This window comes from Anopheles gambiae, chromosome 2, assembly GCF_943734735.2.
Source record: "Anopheles gambiae chromosome 2, idAnoGambNW_F1_1, whole genome shotgun sequence".
NCBI lineage: Eukaryota > Metazoa > Arthropoda > Insecta > Diptera > Culicidae > Anopheles > Anopheles gambiae.
The window spans coordinates 82,208,524-82,228,995 of NC_064601.1; the positions used below are offsets into that span (position 1 = coordinate 82,208,524).

General features: G+C 41.2%; 1 protein-coding gene across 1 annotated transcript in view; it reads left to right on the top strand.

The window, feature by feature from the left end:
* LOC1274973 (uncharacterized) overlaps positions 1 to 20,472 on the top strand; it is a 77,554-nt gene that overhangs the window by 47,581 nt on the left and 9,501 nt on the right. Inside the window, 10 exon segments of the mRNA XM_061652123.1 lie at positions 693 to 832; positions 2,780 to 2,830; positions 4,004 to 4,116; positions 7,032 to 7,190; positions 8,164 to 8,475; positions 10,260 to 10,412; positions 17,263 to 17,454; positions 17,946 to 18,094; positions 20,095 to 20,190; positions 20,258 to 20,455. Of these exon segments, the coding sequence (XP_061508107.1) occupies positions 693 to 832; positions 2,780 to 2,830; positions 4,004 to 4,116; positions 7,032 to 7,190; positions 8,164 to 8,475; positions 10,260 to 10,412; positions 17,263 to 17,454; positions 17,946 to 18,094; positions 20,095 to 20,190; positions 20,258 to 20,455 (1,563 nt within the window).

Consider the following 20,472-nt stretch of genomic DNA (forward strand, 5'->3'; position numbering starts at 1 on the left):
CAGCACGTTGCACTGCTGCAGAAGGCGAAGAAAGCCGAGATGCTACAGCTGCTGTTTGCCCACTTCAACCACCTGATTGGATGCAATCCATTTCGTAGCAATAACATACTACTGCTTCAACTACTGCCACTCTACTACGCGTTGCCGCAATCTAGGTGTAGATTTGTACTGTTTTTTTTATTTATTCTAGTGAATCGATAGGTATTTAGCTCATAGCAGACGTTGATGGCCTTGGCATTTTTCGGTTGTGTTTTACTTATTTACAATTAGTCTTACTTACTGCCTACTTTTACACCTTTACTAATACTATAAGCTATATTACTGCTACCGAATGTTTCGATTCCATTTGAATAGACTCCTTTAGCTTTCTGTTTAGCTATTAGTGGATACATTTCTAACTACCTTGAATCGAGTTACTATAGCAACGCATAGCGATTATGGATGTAGTACTGAACAAAATCTTTACAACACATACACATACCACAAATAAACACACACACACACACACACACACACACACACTCACATACGCTGTGATTGGTATCGGGATAGATTTGAGCAAAACATTGCATTACACCGATAGCAAATACTTAATATTACACCGAACTAGAATAGTCTATCTGTAATTTCACTGTTTTCTTCTCTTTTATCTTCCTTTCTTCCTCTTTCTACTTTGCGTACTCTCGTTACAGAAAGAATTATTTTTGGGTAGAATAGATCCTGGTTCACCTCGCGGTGAACGTAAAATGTCTTCTTCTAGTTCTTCCTCAATGAAGACTAAGTGGCTAAAAGCGTTCCGTAGCCTGAAACCGGCAGGTTCGGCGAACGATAGGTAAGTGGAACAGTTTTTTTTAACTTTATCTCTCTCTTTCTTCCCCCTCCCCCATTCGCTCTCTATAACGTCCCTCTGGTTACTGTAGCGTTTGAATGATCCCTGTTCTCCCTATTTTCCTTGTTGTTTTGTTTCTTTAGTTTGCTCCCTTTCCATCCCACTCCATCTACTGTTCTTGGCTCATTTTGCCCCACCGAACCGTTGCAATATCTTAAGTTTCAAGCCTTTCTTCGCATTTATCGCCCGCTTTATGTTCGCTTAACGTTTTGTTTTACTCTTTCTTCGCCCCTGCCTTCCCATGGTCCATTTTTACCCTTATCTTCCCCACGCCTTAACTTTTCTCACCGATGACTTTTCCATTTTCTTCTGCGCGAATTACTCACACCCTGGCCCAAGCGGAAGGGGCTTTCCACAATCCTTTATAATGTACCTTTTCGCCGCACAACACCGCTCACGCTTTTAAAATAGCGGGAACCCTACCCCGCCTTAATCTCTGCTGCGCGCGCTTTCCCATGTTCCCGCTCTCGGCACTCGTGTCTCCATCACCTCCGACACCTCCATTCAATCCATCCAGGCATCCACGGCGGCCCAGGTTCATTACCGGGAACCATCCATTAGGCAAAGAGACCTCACCCATACCTCGCCACACATCTCAACCTCCAAACACCGGCCCATTTCAGGCAGGCGTGAGCAAATGGTTGTAGTGCCACGGTCTTTCAAGAATGCGACTGTCTGCAGGGCATCATCATCCGCTTTCATCACAAATGATAACGTGTTAGTGTAGGAAAAGGCAGGAGAAGAAAAAAAAAAACACCCGGGCGTATAACCTTGCTTTTCTATTCGAAACGGCTACACGACATTTTCATGAGTGTTGCGGGAGGAAAAATAAGGATGAGCTCAACATGGACCGTTGTTGCCTGTACAGACCCTCTAGCACGATCTGGTGCCAGCGTGGGGCATAATTTTCATCTACACGCTGCCGCTACACGTGAATTAACTGCTTCGACTCGCTTTTGATCGCAACAGCAATGGCGCCGCTATTGGCAGCGTTTTGCCGTTGTCGTTAACATTTTGTTTCGTGTGTGTGTGTGTGTGTTTTTTTTTCTTTTTCTTGCTCGCTTTCGTGATCACTTTATTGTGAACAATGAAAGGAATGAGGGAACATTTCATGGCTTTTTGCTTCGATTGTTAGGTGTGAATCACTGCCATTATTAGGTGAATTATTTCAACTAAGCCAATGGCATGTTTTCATTTTTCCTTGCAAACGGAACTGATTTTAATAATATATATTAAAATCTTGTTACACATCAAAATCATGCTACGCAAAAATGTAATGAGCGTGTATTACTTCATTATCAAAGAGTTACCTTGAAGCCAATTTTATAACGCATTATAAGCTAGATCTTCGGTGACTGTGTTACGGATGCGCTATTGTGATTGAAAACGGATGCGTCCTCTCGTAACAAGTATTTCCTGGATAGTTGATAAATTTAAGCCAAGCCAATAATTTATAATATCAAAACATATTTTTACTTCAAAAGGAAGACACAGAAAGATCATCTCTTTCTTGCTTTAAAAGCCTTACCTCAATTGTGAATTGTACTATATTAGTTATTTGACTATCTTAACCTTAAATATGATGTTGAACATGTCCAAAGGATAGGGAATTTGCATTAGCCCGATTATCGGTTTTAACATTCATGCGTATGATGATAAGCTTAGCTATACAGTCGCATTCGAATCGCCCCAACCGACCGCAATGTATTTTTTCCTGCTATAAACTTCAAAATCTTGTGCAAAACATCCCGTTTTCCCAGCTTAGGCACTGCCCTGCTGTCTAGAGCCTTAACGCTGCCTCATGCGTATGCGAAAACTGTTAATAAAAACTTTCATTTGATTTCTTTATTGCCTTCCTATTACTTTTGCAATTCGGTAACACACAATTAGTACCAAAACCAATCAAATGTACCATGCAGTGTCTACGGTGTTGACTATGAGGTAACAACATACAACAACAACAAAAAACAACAAAATCATATATAAACAATATACTCTGCTGTATAAACGTATATAAGTATTGCATTTACTGTCGTAGTGTGTGCTCCACGTGTAATATTAAGGAGATAGCATATATATCTATTATATATTACCATATCGTATAATCACCTATTGGCATTATGTATACGTTTTAATCCCTGTTTATTTATTCCTTTACGACTAGTAGTAGCACAGAGCCGCAGAATCCTCTGTTTAAATTAGGCGTACACAATAATGAAGATGATACACTTCTCCTCAGTTAACTGCTCAATCAGAATATATATGATAGTAGTTGCATTTCCGTAAAAGCTCCTTAAAGTGGTATCGAAGAGATTCTATAGTATCAAGTGTATTAGAGAATAGGAGAAAAAGCAATAAAAAAACAGTTAACTGTTTACTCGATTTATTTTAGATTTGAACATTATCTAGTCAATCCCGATAGATTTGCTTCAATCTCGCCTATAGAACAATTACGATGATATTTTTACTGCTTTTCCTTAGTTTTCGTATAGTTTGCTAGACTTCAGGCAACAAAATGTGCGTGTGTGTGTGTGTGTGGCTATTGTTTGACTAACATTAATTTATGCGTTGAAGTATTACCTTCAGTTTCGCTGAACAAAGTGCTTTTTAACCTAATGTAACATTTCATTTACAATATTTACTTTTTTATACTCTTGTCTCACGGTTGAACGTGGACAAAATGATAAAGATGTAGCCCCTAATGTTCATTAATATAGCTACACTCAAAGAATGTATCGTCCTAAGTTCTTGCACAAAACCAGCAACTAGCTGTGGGATAGAAGTTTTGACAAAATACTGAACTATAAAATCCAAATCGTTTTTTTTCCATTATTACAATTGTGGATAGGAGATACTTCAAAGCTACGATAAAATGTCTGATTTTCTTACCCAATCAATAATACGACGAAATGTATTAAATTACCCTAAGTCTTCAACACTATCACTAACGATGTATCTATTTTTGGCCCACGTTCTGCGCCATCAGTTATCACATATTTCTTTTTTAATTTCCAACTGAGTGTCTACTTGCACGTATGCAGCCGTACGGTTTAGCAACCGGTCTGTTCTTCCTCCAATTCTTCTCTAATATCGTAATTTACTACATCCTTGCAGGAAGAGCGGTAATGGAGCACAAATCCGCTTCGATGGCACCGATAATCACAATCTACAGGAGTACACCTACAAAAAGATCACACCGTGCGACGTTTGCTCGCAAGTGCTACGAGGTACGTACATTCTACTCGAAAGGCTTCGGCAACTGTTCGATCGATGCAGCGGACGGTGCCCATCAACCCGCGCAAAAGTGCTTTTGTTGATTGTCGTAGAATTTTTAGCCCCACCTCTCCCATAACCCCCTAGCGCCAAATAAAACTTCATCGTCTGTTGCCGGGCGCTGGCATCAGCTGGCCACCACAGGCACGCCGTACCTAAGCCGAACGAGACCTTATTGTGCTAGGTGTGTGTGTGTGTTTTTTTTCGTTGCCGTTTTTGGCTTCAACCTGCCCGAAATAGAACACATAACTTTCGTATTTGGCCGTATGCGAAAGCGAACTACGACAATTTCGGAACATGTTAGCCCGAAAGTCGTTTTCCATGTGCAATGTGCCTTCTTGGCCGTTGAATTATTGATGCGAAACTCAATCATCTTCCCTGATCCACCAAACAAACCACTGTCACTGTGGTTGGAGACGTATTACATTTATGAAGACTGGCAGTGGCAGCAAAAGATGCTTCGGAGCATGTTTCAGAGCTTTTACTTCCATCATTAAATAATTCACTTCACCAACCTCCCATCCATCAGGACGGAAAGTTTTGGAAATCCTACGTACCACCGGCCGGGCTACAAAGCGTTGTCTATTTTTGTCCGCAGCATGTAACGATGGTACAGCTCGCCCGTACCAACAGTACGGGTAGTTTTACTTAAAAAATCAATAGATAAAGATCGCGAGTACAGCACAGTCTCTGGTCAGGTCAACCTCGTGAACTTCATCTCCAGTTTGTACAATTGCACAACTGAGTCAATTGTTCACTGTTCACAGTGAAAATCACCCAAAACTTCGAGCTATCATTGAATTATTTCAAATGCTTTTCACGGGTTTGAGATGTTTGAGGTCGCCTGAGAAACCTTGTAAAATAAATCAATTACTTTTCAGTAAGCGTTTGTAATGTCACGTTAAATGCATTGTAATCTTCACGTAATGCTGCCTGTGATGTAGTTCTTACGTTTACTACAATATCAACTTCTTCTTCTTTGGCTCAACAACCGTTGCCGGTCATCAAGGCCTGCCTGTACCACTTGTGGGCTTGGCTTTCAGTGACTAATTGATTTCCCCCCATAGCAGGATAGTCAGTCCTACGTATGGCGGCACGGTCTATTTGGGGATTCAACCCATGACGGGCATGTTGTTAAGTCGTACGAGTTGACGACTGTACTACGAGACCGGACAATATCAACTATTACATTCTAAAAATTAACAAATACACCATTACAAAACTCAACTCGTAAGCTGAATACAATCAGAAATAGTGCCACTCCGTTATTCATTTAAAGGATATCGGATATGTAACAATAGAAGAAAATGCAATTTTTCACCAATAATATTGATTTAAGATTAATCAATATTATCATTTCATTTTTAGTGTTTTATGTTTATAAGGTATTTCTTATCGAAACACTCAAAGTCAGTGCTTATTTCATGCAATAGTAGCTAGACCTCGTTTTGATGATAGAGTCTGAACAATTTTTCAGGAATCTTTTGGACCTTCAAAATACTGATTTCAACACTAGTGACATCTTCGTACCGTTACAGCCTTCAACAAACAAAAACAGCAACTTTCATCAGCGTTTACGTAGTTCGCTATGATTCACTTGAATCAAACGACTTTTAACGTAACTATGTTTTGGCACTGTCTCATACATGTCTTGGCAAAAAGTTTTAAAAACATTATCTTTCATTGAAGACTTTCTCTTCAATGGTAATGTGTTGCGATACGTATATGATACGATCAATTGGATTTACTTAAGCTTTTTTTGGTGAACCTTTTCAACCGATTGGAAATTTGCAAAGTTTGATGTTTTTGCACAACAGCAGAATATGAACATAAGCAAACACATTTACCAGATATTTCAAGTAAATAGCTACATAATTTGACTCTTAAAATTCTAATATCTTTAAATCCAGTGTACCTGGAAGTCTGAAGTATAAACATTATGAAGAATATTTTACCGTTAAATTACCCACTACATCTTGCAACACATGTATTCTGTAAGCTATAGTATAAACATTTAAAACACCTTTGGTAGATTGTTTGCAATATTCCAACGCATCGGCTTCAATTTACCACACAGTGTTCTCGTACATCGTTTCCTCCCTCAAAAGCTTTAAAAACTAGCAGAACCCAGAGGGACGCAAACCGTATGCTCGTACACAAAGCACATTATAATTTAATTTCCAAATTATGAACACCACTGTTGAATTGATCCGTCATGGGCGTGCATTGTAGCCGGACTGTGCCGGAATAAATTATGAACGATCATGGAGAATGCTCGAGGTCAGCACCCTGCTTGGGTGCGCTTGGCAGGCCCATTACCCAAGCCATCGACAGCAGTTCTGATGTCCACGAGCAAGCGCACATATAGCACGTATCCAGTGTGCTGTGCTTGGCATTATGTCAAAATTTCCCGTGTGGTTAGACTTGAAACACATCGACTGCTGTCTCAAACGCCGAGATGAACTCATGTGTTCCATTATGGTGTTCTTTTTTGTGAGTGTGCGGTTTTTTTGCTTCTTCTTCGTTGTTTTGTCTCTTCCCTCACTATAAAATGCACCTGATGCACACAATGGGGCGATAGGTTTCGTTGCCTATGCCTACCTATGCCAACGCTCTCTCCACCTATAACATCGATTGTGTGCACTGTCTACAGGTGTCATTTTAACGTAATTATTCAACTAACGAAAGCATTTTTAATTGATTCACCCCATTTCACCCCATTCCCCAAGGGAGGTCCGCACTACTGCCCGGAATCGTGCCACACCTCCAGCATCGAGCTGGATATGATTAATGGAATTATCCATTTACCGCTTTCTTTCTTTTCTTTCTCCCATTTTGTTCTTCCGTCCGGCTTTTTCGGTCACGCCAGGACACACCCGCCAGGGCCTACGGTGCCGTATATGCAAGGTGAACGTGCACGCCGACTGTGCTTCGCAGCTGCCAAAGTGTCAGGTAAAGCAGAAGCTGCTCCGCCGCCAGAAGAGCACCTCGGAAATCGAGAACCGTGCCACCGAGGTCGAGGAAGAAAGTGAGTACAACAATGCACCCGGTCTCAACGTCCATTTCTCTCTCTCTCTCACTCCATCCACCATCAATCGTTTTTCGCGTTATATTTTTTGTTTCAACCCGATTGCATTCGGGAAACCGTTGCCGGTCGTGTTTCATCCGCTCACCTACGCGACGAGCCGGCTGTCGATGTTCGCGCCGTCTGTCAAGCAGACAGGGCGGCCTCGACAAATCGTGCTTTTGTTTTAATTATTCATCCACATGCTCTAGCCAACCGTCGATGCGCCCAAAATGGCTCAAGCGAAAACACTACTAACACTACTTACAACGAACAAAACAGCAAACAAAACAAAAAACTGCCGCTGCTTCCAGTTCCGTCATGCTATCAAGGCACTAGCAACCGACTACTACCTCAAATTATCGCGACATTTGTAGGGTTCTGTGGCCAACTGTTGTGTGCCTTGCGCCTGGTAGTTTTCATCGTGTGAATGATGTGTTCAAGTGTCAGTTACTATCTGTGTTGTTTTGTTTTATTTTATTTTTGATTGTTTAAATCATTGATAGCTTCGCTAGCCCGCATCACATTCAAAAATGGCTTATCGGAGTCGTCTGACCGGGCGTGATCGTACTCAAAACATACCAGAAAAAAAACACATTTCAAGCAGAAAAAAACAATACTAAACAAACATATGACATTGAAGCAGTCTTGCTGTTCTCTATAAAATATATCGTGTTAACTATAATTTGTAAATATCTCTGACACTATGTTCCCAACGCCAACACCCACTGATGTCCCACTGGCTTCTCTTTCTCCAAATTCTGCTACCCCACTCTCTCTTTCTCTCTCTTCCCTCCTCATGCCCTCCGCCTCCTCGTCTCACCATCCTGTCCATCTATAGTCCTGTATTTCTTTCGTGTCCTTCGCTACAAAACCGCCACTCGCCCAGACACAGACGCAACTAACAACGAAAACCCTCATGATCCCTCCTCAACAGAACCAACCGATGTCGATCAGATATATCAGGTCCTTAAGCAGGCGGGCGAAATTTCCAGCGGCAAAATTGTTGTCGATCCGTCAAAGGGCCCAGGACCGATCGGGTCGGTTGCAGCCGCCGCAGCTGCCGCCGCCGCCGCCGCCGGACACAACCAAACCGTCTCGAACCCTCCGCTAGACATTCCCGTAGTGAAAGTGCCTGAGTATCCGGACCGAGCGCCATGGCGGGGACCAGTCAAATCTCAGGGGCCAAATTATCCACACCAGAAACAGGGACTGACTGCACCCGTTGCAACGGACATGTCATGCTCAGGTCCGCCGGTGGTTCCGTTCCCGAGCGGAACTTTTTTATTTGTTTTCACTATTAGTTTTTTTCTGTTGTCTTTGCTCTTTTTAACTACATGTTCCGTTTGGCCAATTTCGGTTGTTTTTGTATATCGTTTTTGTTTCTTTCTTTCTTTTAATGTCACAGCACCGTGTCCTGTTCAGTTTGTTTTTGACGCTACTAGTTTAAACCTTCTTCTCAAGCGCGCTGTGTCAACCTTTTTTCCTCTATCTCAGCTCTATTGCCTTCACCAATTTCTTCTTCGCTCTTTCTCTCTGTCCTTCTCTCTCACTGTCTCTCTTTCTCTATACTCCCGCAATATTTATGCCTGAGTAGTCCGTTTTTTTCTTCCATTTGACTATCAGTTCGGTCAGCCGATCCTGCAGTCTCTGTAGATACCGTTATAACGCTTTACCTTATGTACTCTAGCATCTCCTTTCACTAGCGCGAATGCACGCGAGTTATCCTTTTTTGTACATAGACATCTACGGATCGTAGTTGAACGCATTGTTGCTATTTCTAGTTCGTTAATCTCACTCCAAGTGAACATTAGAAAATTGGATTTTGTAGATACGTACACTTTTTGTTCATCTTATGGTTGTTTCATCGATCGCTCGCCAGCTAGCAGCTGAACATTCGAGAGTTAGTATTGTTAAACTTTTGTAGTAAATATGTTGTATTGAAGAAAAAAATTTATTGATGAATTTTAATAATCGGGATATTCATGGCGAAAGCTTCATTTTGCGTTTTCTTTACAACTCAACAAATTTAGATATCTTCTCAATCATTTCCTCGATATTCAATCATATAATCTTCAAGTCCCACAAAGCGAAATACATGCATATCTAAAGCCTTGAACATAACAATATCTATTTCTTCAAATCGTGGATTTTTCCTGCTCAAAAGTCTAAATGTCGATTGATCTTTTACTTCTTACATACAAATCAGTCTTAGGTAAATTTTTGAAAACTCGTACACTTCTAAGGTACATCATGTTCAAGCATCACCAAATATAATGCAGGAAAGACATACAAATTAACCTTTTATTCACATTTTTTCTATCAACATTATTCTTATTACATTTAAACTAGTCTCCAAACAAACAAAAAAGCGGTCCCAAAAATTAAAAAAATATAGCTAAATTTATTAGTCATCAAGCAATTTCATAATATTAGGTTTTCACAATTGGCGATAGTATCGACAGCCACTTGCACATTAAAATTAATCAATCTATTTTTTTTCAATATAACATAAACAATAATGTGATTAGTAAAACTTATATAACTGTTCGGACAGTCAAAGGATGGAAAACGTATAACTCGAACATTATTGTTATTTAATGAATTTATATATTTATTTCAAACCTACCATAGCTACCATACCAATTTTTGACTATTGCTACCATTCTGAGCACGATTTGAAATACTTAAACCCTATCAGTGCATAATCGATAAGCATAATCAAATAATTGATCTTTTCGCCTTGCAACCCACATAGTACGAAAAAAGCTCTCTCACCCAAACACAACCATAGGCACATGCATAATTACTTTTTCGAAACATTCAACAATTCACGCTGAAGATGCAGCCGGGTAAAGGGGTAAAATAAATCTTTCACACACACACATACACACACACGAACACGAACACTATCATCACCCTCGCCAGTTTACCAATCAAACCATCCAACCCGACCCAGCAATATGCCGGGGCCATCCCGCATTAAGCCCGCATCATTAAAAGTCACTTGTTTTGTCCCTTCACATTGGCCAGATATGCGCGTACCCACGAACCCAAACACGCACCAGGCGGCGGCCATCGATTCCGGTGCCAGGCGTCGACTGTTTGCAGGCTTCCGACCCATGTCCGGCTTCGGCATATTGCGGCTACGATCGGCACAGCATCGATCGATCTCGCTACCTGAAAGTAATTAATTGCAGTTGTTTCCTGTCCCGAATTTGTTTTCTAGACACTATCGTCGTTTTGTACCAATCGTGTTTTTTTTTTCTTCTTCCTTGTTTTCTGGCTCATATGCATATTTTTGTTTTTGATTGTTGTTTCTTTACCTATGCATTGATATGCTCTAAGTTTTCCGTCTGCGTCTGAGTGTGCCGATAATAATATGCAGTTTGAATGTCTTGCCCTCCCCTTTAGTGTCCCTAAGCTAATCGGTGTTTGTTTGTTTTGAGCGGAGGCAACACAATGGCCTCAAAACATCAAAATTTTGTACTTTTTTTCATCCCCGAACCGACCAAGCTGCTCTAACATGCCAGTCCGTTTTAGGCCAATAGTTAATTAAATGTATTCCTAATTTTTGCCACACGGTGTCTCTTGCAACACGGTGGTTTGGTTTAACATTTTCCAACCCTACGCCAACGACTACGCCCTACTACGTTTGCTCCTGCAACTGCCCGTTGCCATCTAGTCGATAGCCGGCATCATCAATTTATATGGAAAATGTTCCCAAAACCGCTGCCTCCACCATCCTTACCATCAAACCTCTACCGTTTCTGTGTGCTATCGTGTTTGTTGTCGTTTTCTGCAGCTTAAAACGTACTTTATTTTTACTCGCCCGTCCTCAACCTACCAAAAAAAAAAGGTGCAGCTGCATCATTTTTGTTTTCATTTACCGTTTGTGCAGTGTGCAGCCTACATGCATCTAGTGACGTGTAATGTGTGTGTGTGAATGTTGTGAGTGTGTTGTGATTTTATGTACGCCTCACCTCCACTGCTAGAAGTACCAGGAAAATCATGCCCAAGGCATCATCCATTCCACATCCTGTTGGTGTGTTGCGCACCACCATAGATGTACCATACACATAGACACATAGACACACATACATTCGACATCGATTGATCGATCACGTATCACGCTCTGGCCGATGTGCAGTGTACCATAGTGGCAGGGGTGGCAGCCCACGTGCAGCCACGGTAAGGATGATGGAAAACCAATTAGATGCTCTACAGATGATTTCCCCACTCTTTTTCCTTCGCTTCATGCTCTTTGTCTTTTTACCCATCGTTCTCACCCGCTGCCTCTCTCGATCTCTCTCTCTTTCTCTTTCTCTGTACGTACTTTCTTGCTTCACAAAGTCCTCCTGCAGTCATTCAAAACCCTCCCCTACGCAGGGAACGGCTTTTGTTCGTAGGGAAATCGCTCAGTGCAAGATCTTTCCATTGTTCAGCCACCATCAATAACGACTGCCATAGCCATCGTTGCCATCGACATTCGGCACAAATCTGCAGGCTCGAACAGGCTGCAAAACGTTCGCCAATAATCGACAAAAGCATTTGCCACACAATCGTTTGTGTGTGTGTGTGCGCATATATGTGTGTGGGTGTGAGAAATAGTGAAGTTCCGCTATCCATTTTTACTAACACAACCGTTATACCCGTTGCAGCGTTATTGTGTGCAGTTTTTAACTACTAATTGAAGGATCGCTTGAGCGATCATTAACCATTAACCAAGCTATGCTGCTTTCCGATTGTGACGGTGCAACTACTAACCGCATCATTAGCGTGGTTTGATCATGAATGGTTTGGACTGTCTCTCACTCTCTTTCTCCCTGACTCTTTGTCCATGTCCACACTGTCCTCACATTGAGCGCTTGATGTAATCGTGTATGTTTACTCTCTTTCTCCCTACTGTTTTAGCGGAAGAAGATGACATTATGATTTCGACGCGTCCGTTCGGTCAGCCACTTTGCTTCGTGGTGGAAGAACCGCCGCCCGAGGAGATGCAATCGGGCAAAAAAGATGGCAAGCGAAAGAAGTGAACGTCACGATCGGACGGTGTATAGGTATAGGCGGCCTGACAGAACACTCACGTGTTGAACGATGATTCTTACTCTTAAGCAAGCAGATAAAGGACAATTTCACCGACACAAGCTTAGCATAAGGTTTTGTTTTGGCAACATTGCCCCCCCTTGCCAGTTTGAGACACGCGCCGCGGCACCCCTGGAAGATAAACACATCGAAAGGAGATGATACCTTTTTCTTTTATTGTATGACTTGCTATACACGCCTCCCGTGTGCTTCACGGCGCACGAGTTTGCGCATGCAAACACACGCTCTGCGAGATGCCTGTACTGTACGAATTAATATGGTTGCAGTTGCCCTGTTTTGTTATCCTCTCCGTTTGAATAAAAATTGTTAATTTGGTGCATTGCGTTGCAATGTTCGATTACGTAGCATCATGTGTGTGTGTGTAAAGCAAGCGACAAACCCTGATCGGATTTTGATTTTAAATCCTAAACCGAGCAGAAGCAGTTTTAGTTATTGTTCCTTGGACACGTTGGATTAGGACACCAGTTAGTTGCGACAGTTACAATTTTAGCTTTGGCAAGGGTAAGGTTTGACATTTGCGTCCCGAATCCGCTCGCAGCCAGACAGCTCGCACCAGTAGCCTAGAACGACTAATTTCTCTGTTAGATATCGCTCATCGGGATAGTTTTTAGGTTTCATATTTGTGCGATCAAAAATAGAGAAAAAATCCCACCCCTGCTTTGCCGTCAACGCATTTGCATTGCGCTCAGATCGATCGATCTACATCCCTTGAACGGAACGTTTATAAGCGATGTGGCGGTACGGTTTTTTGTTGTATCCACCCAAACGAATATCTTCGATTTCAAATGCATGAGAGATGGCTAAAGCTGCCTCGCTGCCTGGTACACGGACACGCACACGCATATATTTCTCCCGGCAAAGGAAAAACAGATTAGCGAAACGGTTATCGAACGGACTGTGATAAATACGAATAGCGAAGTCTTCACTAATGCTACCCAAGCACGAACCCGCCCCAATAAAACTCCACCCACACACACATACACACCCGTTCAGTTGTTGTTCATTTTTGTCCCTCCAATAATGGAACGAACAACAACAATAACACGATGCTGCCTTGGAGAGCACTACAGTTTTCTCTAATTGCGTATACAATCACTCACACACACCCACACATACATACGATCGCACATAATAATAATATTCGTCCTAGACGCAGCAATAGGCCGGCACAGTGAGTCAACTGCACAAACTGAAAACCGAAGAAACGCAATAAATATAGCGCAACCCTCAACCGTGCCAAAGGGTTCGTGGCCTGATTTGTTCCGAATCCGAAAAACATCACATCCACAGAACGCCCTTCGCGTTCAAGCCGTGCTAGAGTGCGATAAAGGGATAACAAACCCAAACAGTTGCTGTCAGGCAGATCATTTTGCCTCTACGACACCTTGATCTCCATACTTTCTAGCGTAGGCCACGACTACGGGGCCTCTACCGTTGTTGTACCGTTGTTGGTCTTAAATGTCTTGTCTGTCGAACCACTCGCAGTGCTCAATGTATTCTGTGCTGTTGTTTTTACATGTTTCTATTCCTTCCTTCTTATCTCTGCTCCACTGCTGTTGTCTTCCGCTTACTCGGTGTTCTTTTCCTGTTTAGTGTTTTGCTTCCCTTTTTCACCTAATGCCTGTTCTTACAAGCCAGCTTAATGTTTCAATTGCTGGCCATCATTTTTCTCCCACCCTCCGGTTTCCCGGAACGGTTGTTGGGCGGTTGGGATAAGCTTTTTCCCTTACCTTCATTCGTAAGCAAATGAAGTAAGGCTGCTTTCCTGCCGCTCGGATACAAGGGGAAACACATTAAGTTGAATATGAAAATTTGATCTCGAGAGTATTTGCACAAATTATACGAGCTTTCCACTGGTATCCGCATTCGAACCGAAAGCGCGTCTTTCTCCTGTCCCTCGCCTTATATCTCTCTCACACACAAACCTCACCTCGTGCTCCATCGGTCCCGGTACGATGGTTCGATGGATTGGGATCCGGATCATTAAAATACGTATTATACAAAAGAAACAAACATACTGCCCATTATGCTTCGCGCCGGGCCCTGTTTGTTTCATCTTGTCTGCACCTTTCTTCGCATAACGAACGCACAACGACGCGCGTTGTGACAACAGATGAAGCGCAAGCGATGTGCGATTCCTCCATTACCACGGCCCGAGCAAGAGCGCCTGTTTGTTTCTTTTGCGATGTGCGAGCTCCGTGGAAGGGGAACAGCATTCGAATAATGAAAGAAAACGAGGATTAAATATGGCAAGAAAGTCCACAGACTGCCATCTGCGCGCTCGGTGCTGCTAGAAAGATGCAAATAAATGGGGCCCGCACACGCTGTTTTTGATGCCAAATATTATGGAACGGTTATTAACATATTAAGGTGCTTCAAATTTACGACAAGTGTCTATGCACACGTCGGATGCGTAGGCACACGTACATACATGCTTAAAATGATTGCATTAAACCTTTGTTTAAGGTCGATACATTTTAAAGCATTGCTACAGTTATAAATCGAACGAATATCAAAGATATCTTTGCGAGTAAAATTACTTGATTGAGTGTGAATTATCGAATGAAATTTTAATGTCTGATGTTTTCTATTTTTGCCTTGACCCATGATCCGATAGTTATATTGCATATATTTTCTAGTTTTACTAAAGAATTCTGGTTTTATTACAAATAGCTTCTATATTTCTCAATAAGAAATATAATGATCAATCAAATTTAAAATCATATTCGAAAGTGCGGATTGAAGAGCATGTTGATGGAAAAGGTGCGGACTATTAATTGTTCACTGTATTCGTTTGATTTTTTTTAACTTCCCCAATGCATTACAGTGCTTAGCAAAACTGCATTGTTTTGTTACTAATCAGATATAAAAAATAAGATTAATAAAATGATAAAAAATATATTAGGTAAATACAATAAAAAAATCTTTTAGTAGGACAAAAAAGAGGTTCCAAAGAGCTAGCCATTACACAAAAATACATATATTTTCCCTTTTAGTCATATTTTCTAACAACTCACATTTTAAGCTTGTCTCACTACGTGAACACATTTACAAGAATAAAAAAGCAAAGAATATGCACCCCCAACTTCGAACAAAATGAACTTTACACACATTTACGATAAATTATTCCCAAATCTATCAGAATTTTTGCTTGTCGATTGATGAAGTTACAGTAGTTACTTTGTGATTGAAAAGTTAGTTACTGTTTACAGTCTATCAGAGTAAGAAGATATCAATATGGTAAAAAATGAACATACAATTGTTTATTTTTACTTCATTTAAACCATAACAGTAGAACAATAACAGTCCATTACACCCTGCAGTATAAGTTAATAATTATTTTGTAATGAAACTAAACATATTCTAATAGGATCACTGTTTAGAGAAATAACAAATATTCCTATTCGGCTAAACCCGACACACTATAACTGATCTACATCAATACTTCCATAACACGCATTTAACTGATACTGTAACTTCATATCTCCATAGCATAACTAGATGTTCCACCATACATCCATTTCATTAACTGCATTGTAATTTAACTGTTTTATTTCAGTTGTTAAATAGTGTATTTCGTACCATAAGCTGTAATATATTTGTAATGTATGTAGTTGCACAATTTTGCTCCAGCATGTGGATACCGTTTATGTGCACGTAGAACTTTCATATTTCCTTTCCCGTTTTTTCCCTATATCCCTATCAACCGTTGTGTAAAACCGAAAACCAATGCAAAAACACGCTAGCGACACCAAAATGCTTTTAACAATCAGAAAACAAAAGGCCGTGCGGCCAAAATATCACTGTCATTCCGCCTAATAGCGCCTATCGACGGCTCCATTCATCGGCCAACGCCGCGGCATTACACAGTCAGGCAGCAGCCGGGAACCTAGCGCATCTGCATGGGTAGCCTTGTGAGCATAAATCATGTCGCGATTTTGCTGCGCTCACCGCCGCCCTTCACCATCATCGTTTGGCTTTCCCGTTGTATGATTTTATAATCAGTGTTGAATAATGCAAATATATCATGGCTTCAAATAATCAACCTCATTTCGCTGACAGCACACGCGTTGATCGATGATGTACGCGTGGAAAGAGTGTATCGGAGCTTACTGGAGCATAAAAATGCCGATTCATCCCTCGATTCGAATACATGATTTAAATTGAGCAGTAGCGTTTTCATTGATTACATGTTCAAAAGAAATAGCAAAAAAGCAAATGCATGTACCACTTCTGCACACTACGTTGCCAACGTTTTTGTAGGGGTTTTCTTTTCCGATTGCACGTGTGAAACGTGTGCATTTTGGATAGCTGTAAATTGTTTCAAGGATGTTGTGTTTTAGTTTAGCACAGTAAATTAGCAGCACACAATCATCGTTCCTACAAACACGCACGTTAGAGGCATAAAAGTGTTTGCAACATTTTAGGCCACTAGCCCGGCAAAGTGCCCATCAACCACGAGGAACTCGTTCCAAAAACCAATCCAAAAACTCGTATTTGCACTGCTTTGCTGCTGAGCTGATGCAAAATATAGGCGCCACATTAACGAGTAACATGCACCAACCAATCGATCGATTTATCCATCATACCCATACTCGCTTCTTTGGCAACCGGAAGCTGCCAAGAGTCGCCTACACAACGTGTTCCCACCAGTAGCAGCGTGCAAAACCCCCTCAAGGCAGGCCGTATTGCAGGCCAACCCATCAAACATGCTGCTGTCGTGTTGCATGTGCTCACTTGCTTACCACACGGTGTTAGACATTTTGTGTTTCTGATCGCTTCTTAGCTTTTTTTTAAACGTTCCTGATCGCTTTTGTTTTGTCCGGAACAAGTTCTCCCTGCCGAGGGCGGCGCGTTTTGGCCGCTGCGTAAATTAATCGTAAAATAATTCTTTGCCCTGTGTACCCTGTGTAATACCTAACATTTGTAGCACCGCATTCACCTCGACGCCAAAAGCTGAACCTTAGAATGAAATCACTCAGCTTGGACTCACCAGAATCGTCCGAATTGCATGGGCAAATACGACGGCGACTTCCGGGACCGACTGGTCACGGTGGCCACGGCGGTTCTGGGGGTCACTTAGAACACAGCACGCCGCCATCTAACAATAGTAGGTTACACTGTAAGTATTAGCCGGTGGGGTGGGATTTGCCTTTTGAGAAAGAATGTATCATAGCCCCCCAGACCACCTTCCCCGTGCCCACCTGCCCCCCTTGTCAATGGTGTTTTAGTCGTTCTAACCGAGCCTATCGGTGCTTCCTGCGCTGCGTTTCCAGTAGTGCGTCGCTCAGCTCCCGGCCCCTTTTCTGTTCGCTACACTTGCCCCGAATGCCTTGAAACATTTGAAAAATACATACTTTCCTTCACTCCCTTCCCCCATCGTTCCCCGTTCTCGTTTTGTTCTGCGCACCACCTTCACCACATTTCGTTTTGCTGCACACTGAAGCAACCGCGTGCGGTACAGATCAAACGATTTGGCGCGTTGCGGGGGCACCGTGCACCAAATCGTGTGTTTCGGGGCATAGCCTAAATAACAAGCGATAGTAAAGCTTTACCCCATTCCGTTTCTTGTCTTACTGCATTGTATCGATATACCCGCGCCCGCACCAACAGCACCGTCGAGCCCATCGGGTACGCAGAGAAAATTCCTGTACGCTACGCGTGGCATGAAGACCGGTTCCGTCGATCTGCCGGACGAGATCGAAAAAAGCCTTTCTTCGGCCAGCACCTCTCCCTGCCCGTCGCCGGTTCGTCAAAATCAGGTGAGTTGCCGGGCAAGACTGGATTCAAACCCGGTAGCATTTTTCACATTGCTTAAATGGCCAAATGATTGCAATCTTTCCCTATCTCTTTCTCGTGCATTCCGAGCGTTCATGCTAGATACGTTGGTTTTCTTACGCTGTTTCCTAGCATTTTGATTATTGATTATAAAGCTTGTTAGCTTAAAATTAAAAAAAAAACTTGAAAGAGGCTTCCTTTAAAACATGCAGGGTTTTCCAAGCCACTTTCGAATGTGCACATAATTATTCGCCGCCTAGATGTTTTTCAACAGCTGTCTAAAGGTCTATTTGATTCATATTAAAATTACAGTTTTTCACGTCACACATCACAAAGAACTGTCAGACTAAATCCAGCTTGAGACGTGTTGAAAATCAAGTAGAAGAAATTAAAAATTATGATGATGAAAATGAAATGAAAAATCAGTTTTCCATGTTAGTTTTCCAATGTAAACATTGTTTTTCATCGCGCGCAAGAAGTTATTCCACATCACTCTGATATTTTATTTTCATCATAATAATTTTTAATTTATTCAACACGATTTTCAACACTTCACCTGTCAACGGGTGACGAGATCCGGTTTCAAGCTTCGGTGAAAACAACGATGGCAGCCCGTTGAAGTGTCGAAAATTGAAATTGAGATTGAATTCTTTGAGCATTTAGTAAATAGTCGAAAATCGTTGGAATGAATTAATATAAAGTTTGTTTATTCGTAAAAACTTTTTTAAACAAATTAGGGATCTTTGCCAATTTTAGAAACCTACTAAAAATCTTGTTATGTTCCCGTAAGGAAAAAAATAATTGAATACTTAATATAATATATACTGTAATACCTAATATATATACTGTAATACTTTTGCATATTTGAAGCCTCCTTCTTCTTCATCTTTTTGACACAACAATCGTTGTCGGTCAAGGCCTCCCTGTACCATTAATGGGCTTGGCTTTCAGTTACTTATTTATTACTGTAGCATGATAGTCAGTCCTACATTAAATTTAAAAAAAAAATATTCTCATGAAATAGACTAAATAGACAAAATAGACTATAAAATTCGAGAAATGATAGTTTACACGCTATAAGCGTCAATTGTTACTGATGCAGCATATAGCAAAGGCTTTAAACGTTACACGTAGTTTTTTTTTCGTTTTTTGTTTAAATTGTCTCAAGATTATTCATTCGGATTATTTTTCATTTAATTTTTAAAGACATAATTAGATTTAAATAAATATTGAAGTAGGCAAACAATGAGGGTTCATTTGTAGAGATTTACGCTGCTGCATAACATATAAGCATAAAATAAATCAATAAATAAATAAAAATATATTATTATGAGCAATCAAACACGATCGGAAAAGCTAGGATCTCCAGCTGTAGCTGTAATTATATTCACGTCATTCACTTAGCTAATTGATTGATTAAACGATAATAAACAGGCGTTAAATAATCCGAAGTAATTAAATATACAAACAACTTCAATTATTACTCTCCTAGTATTTGAGTTAACTTCATTCTAGTACGTACAACCTTCTTTGTGTTCAAACATAAACTTCACTACCGTAATTTAATTGGTTTACCCATATAAACAGCATAGTCAGGCTCTTTAACATGGAGAAACATAGCCCATTGTATATTTGAACCAATGACTTTAAATTTTATTTAAACCTTGCATTTGGCCGGTTTCGTGGTACAGTCGTCAATTTGTACTGCTTAACAGCTGCCCGTCATGAGTTCAAGCCCCGAATGGACTATGAATGGTCACGTAGGACTGACTATCTTGTTATGGGTAATCAATAAGTTACTAGTGGTGCTGGTAGGCACTAACCGACAACGGTTGTCGTGCAAAAAAAAATGCATTTAATACCTTAAGAGATAAGAGATAAGATATGAGGGCAAAGATACTGTACATTTATAATAATGCATCATGAAACCAAACATCGAAAAGTCATTCTTAAAAACTACATTTTTCTCATCACTATTGTGCAGAAATCTCATCGTCTCCTACCAACAAACCTCTACGTTGTTTTGTACAACTTCAAGTCTCGGCATCAGGATGAATTGGATCTGAAAGCAGGATACAAGGTACGCTAATCTGGTGACAAATGGATGAGCTAACAGAGTGATGGTGATAAATATGTGATCATTACAGGTCACTGTGATCGATACATCTGATCCGGATTGGTGGAAAGGAAAGTGTCTCGGGAAGGTAGGCTACTTCCCTTCGAAATACTGCGCCAAGCTGGCTGCATCGGAGAAGCCGCTGCAAGTAACACACAACCTACAGGTGACGGATAACGAACGGGGAGACGGTACGCTAACATTGCTGCGTGATCAGATCGTTATTCAGGTTTGTTATACACCAGA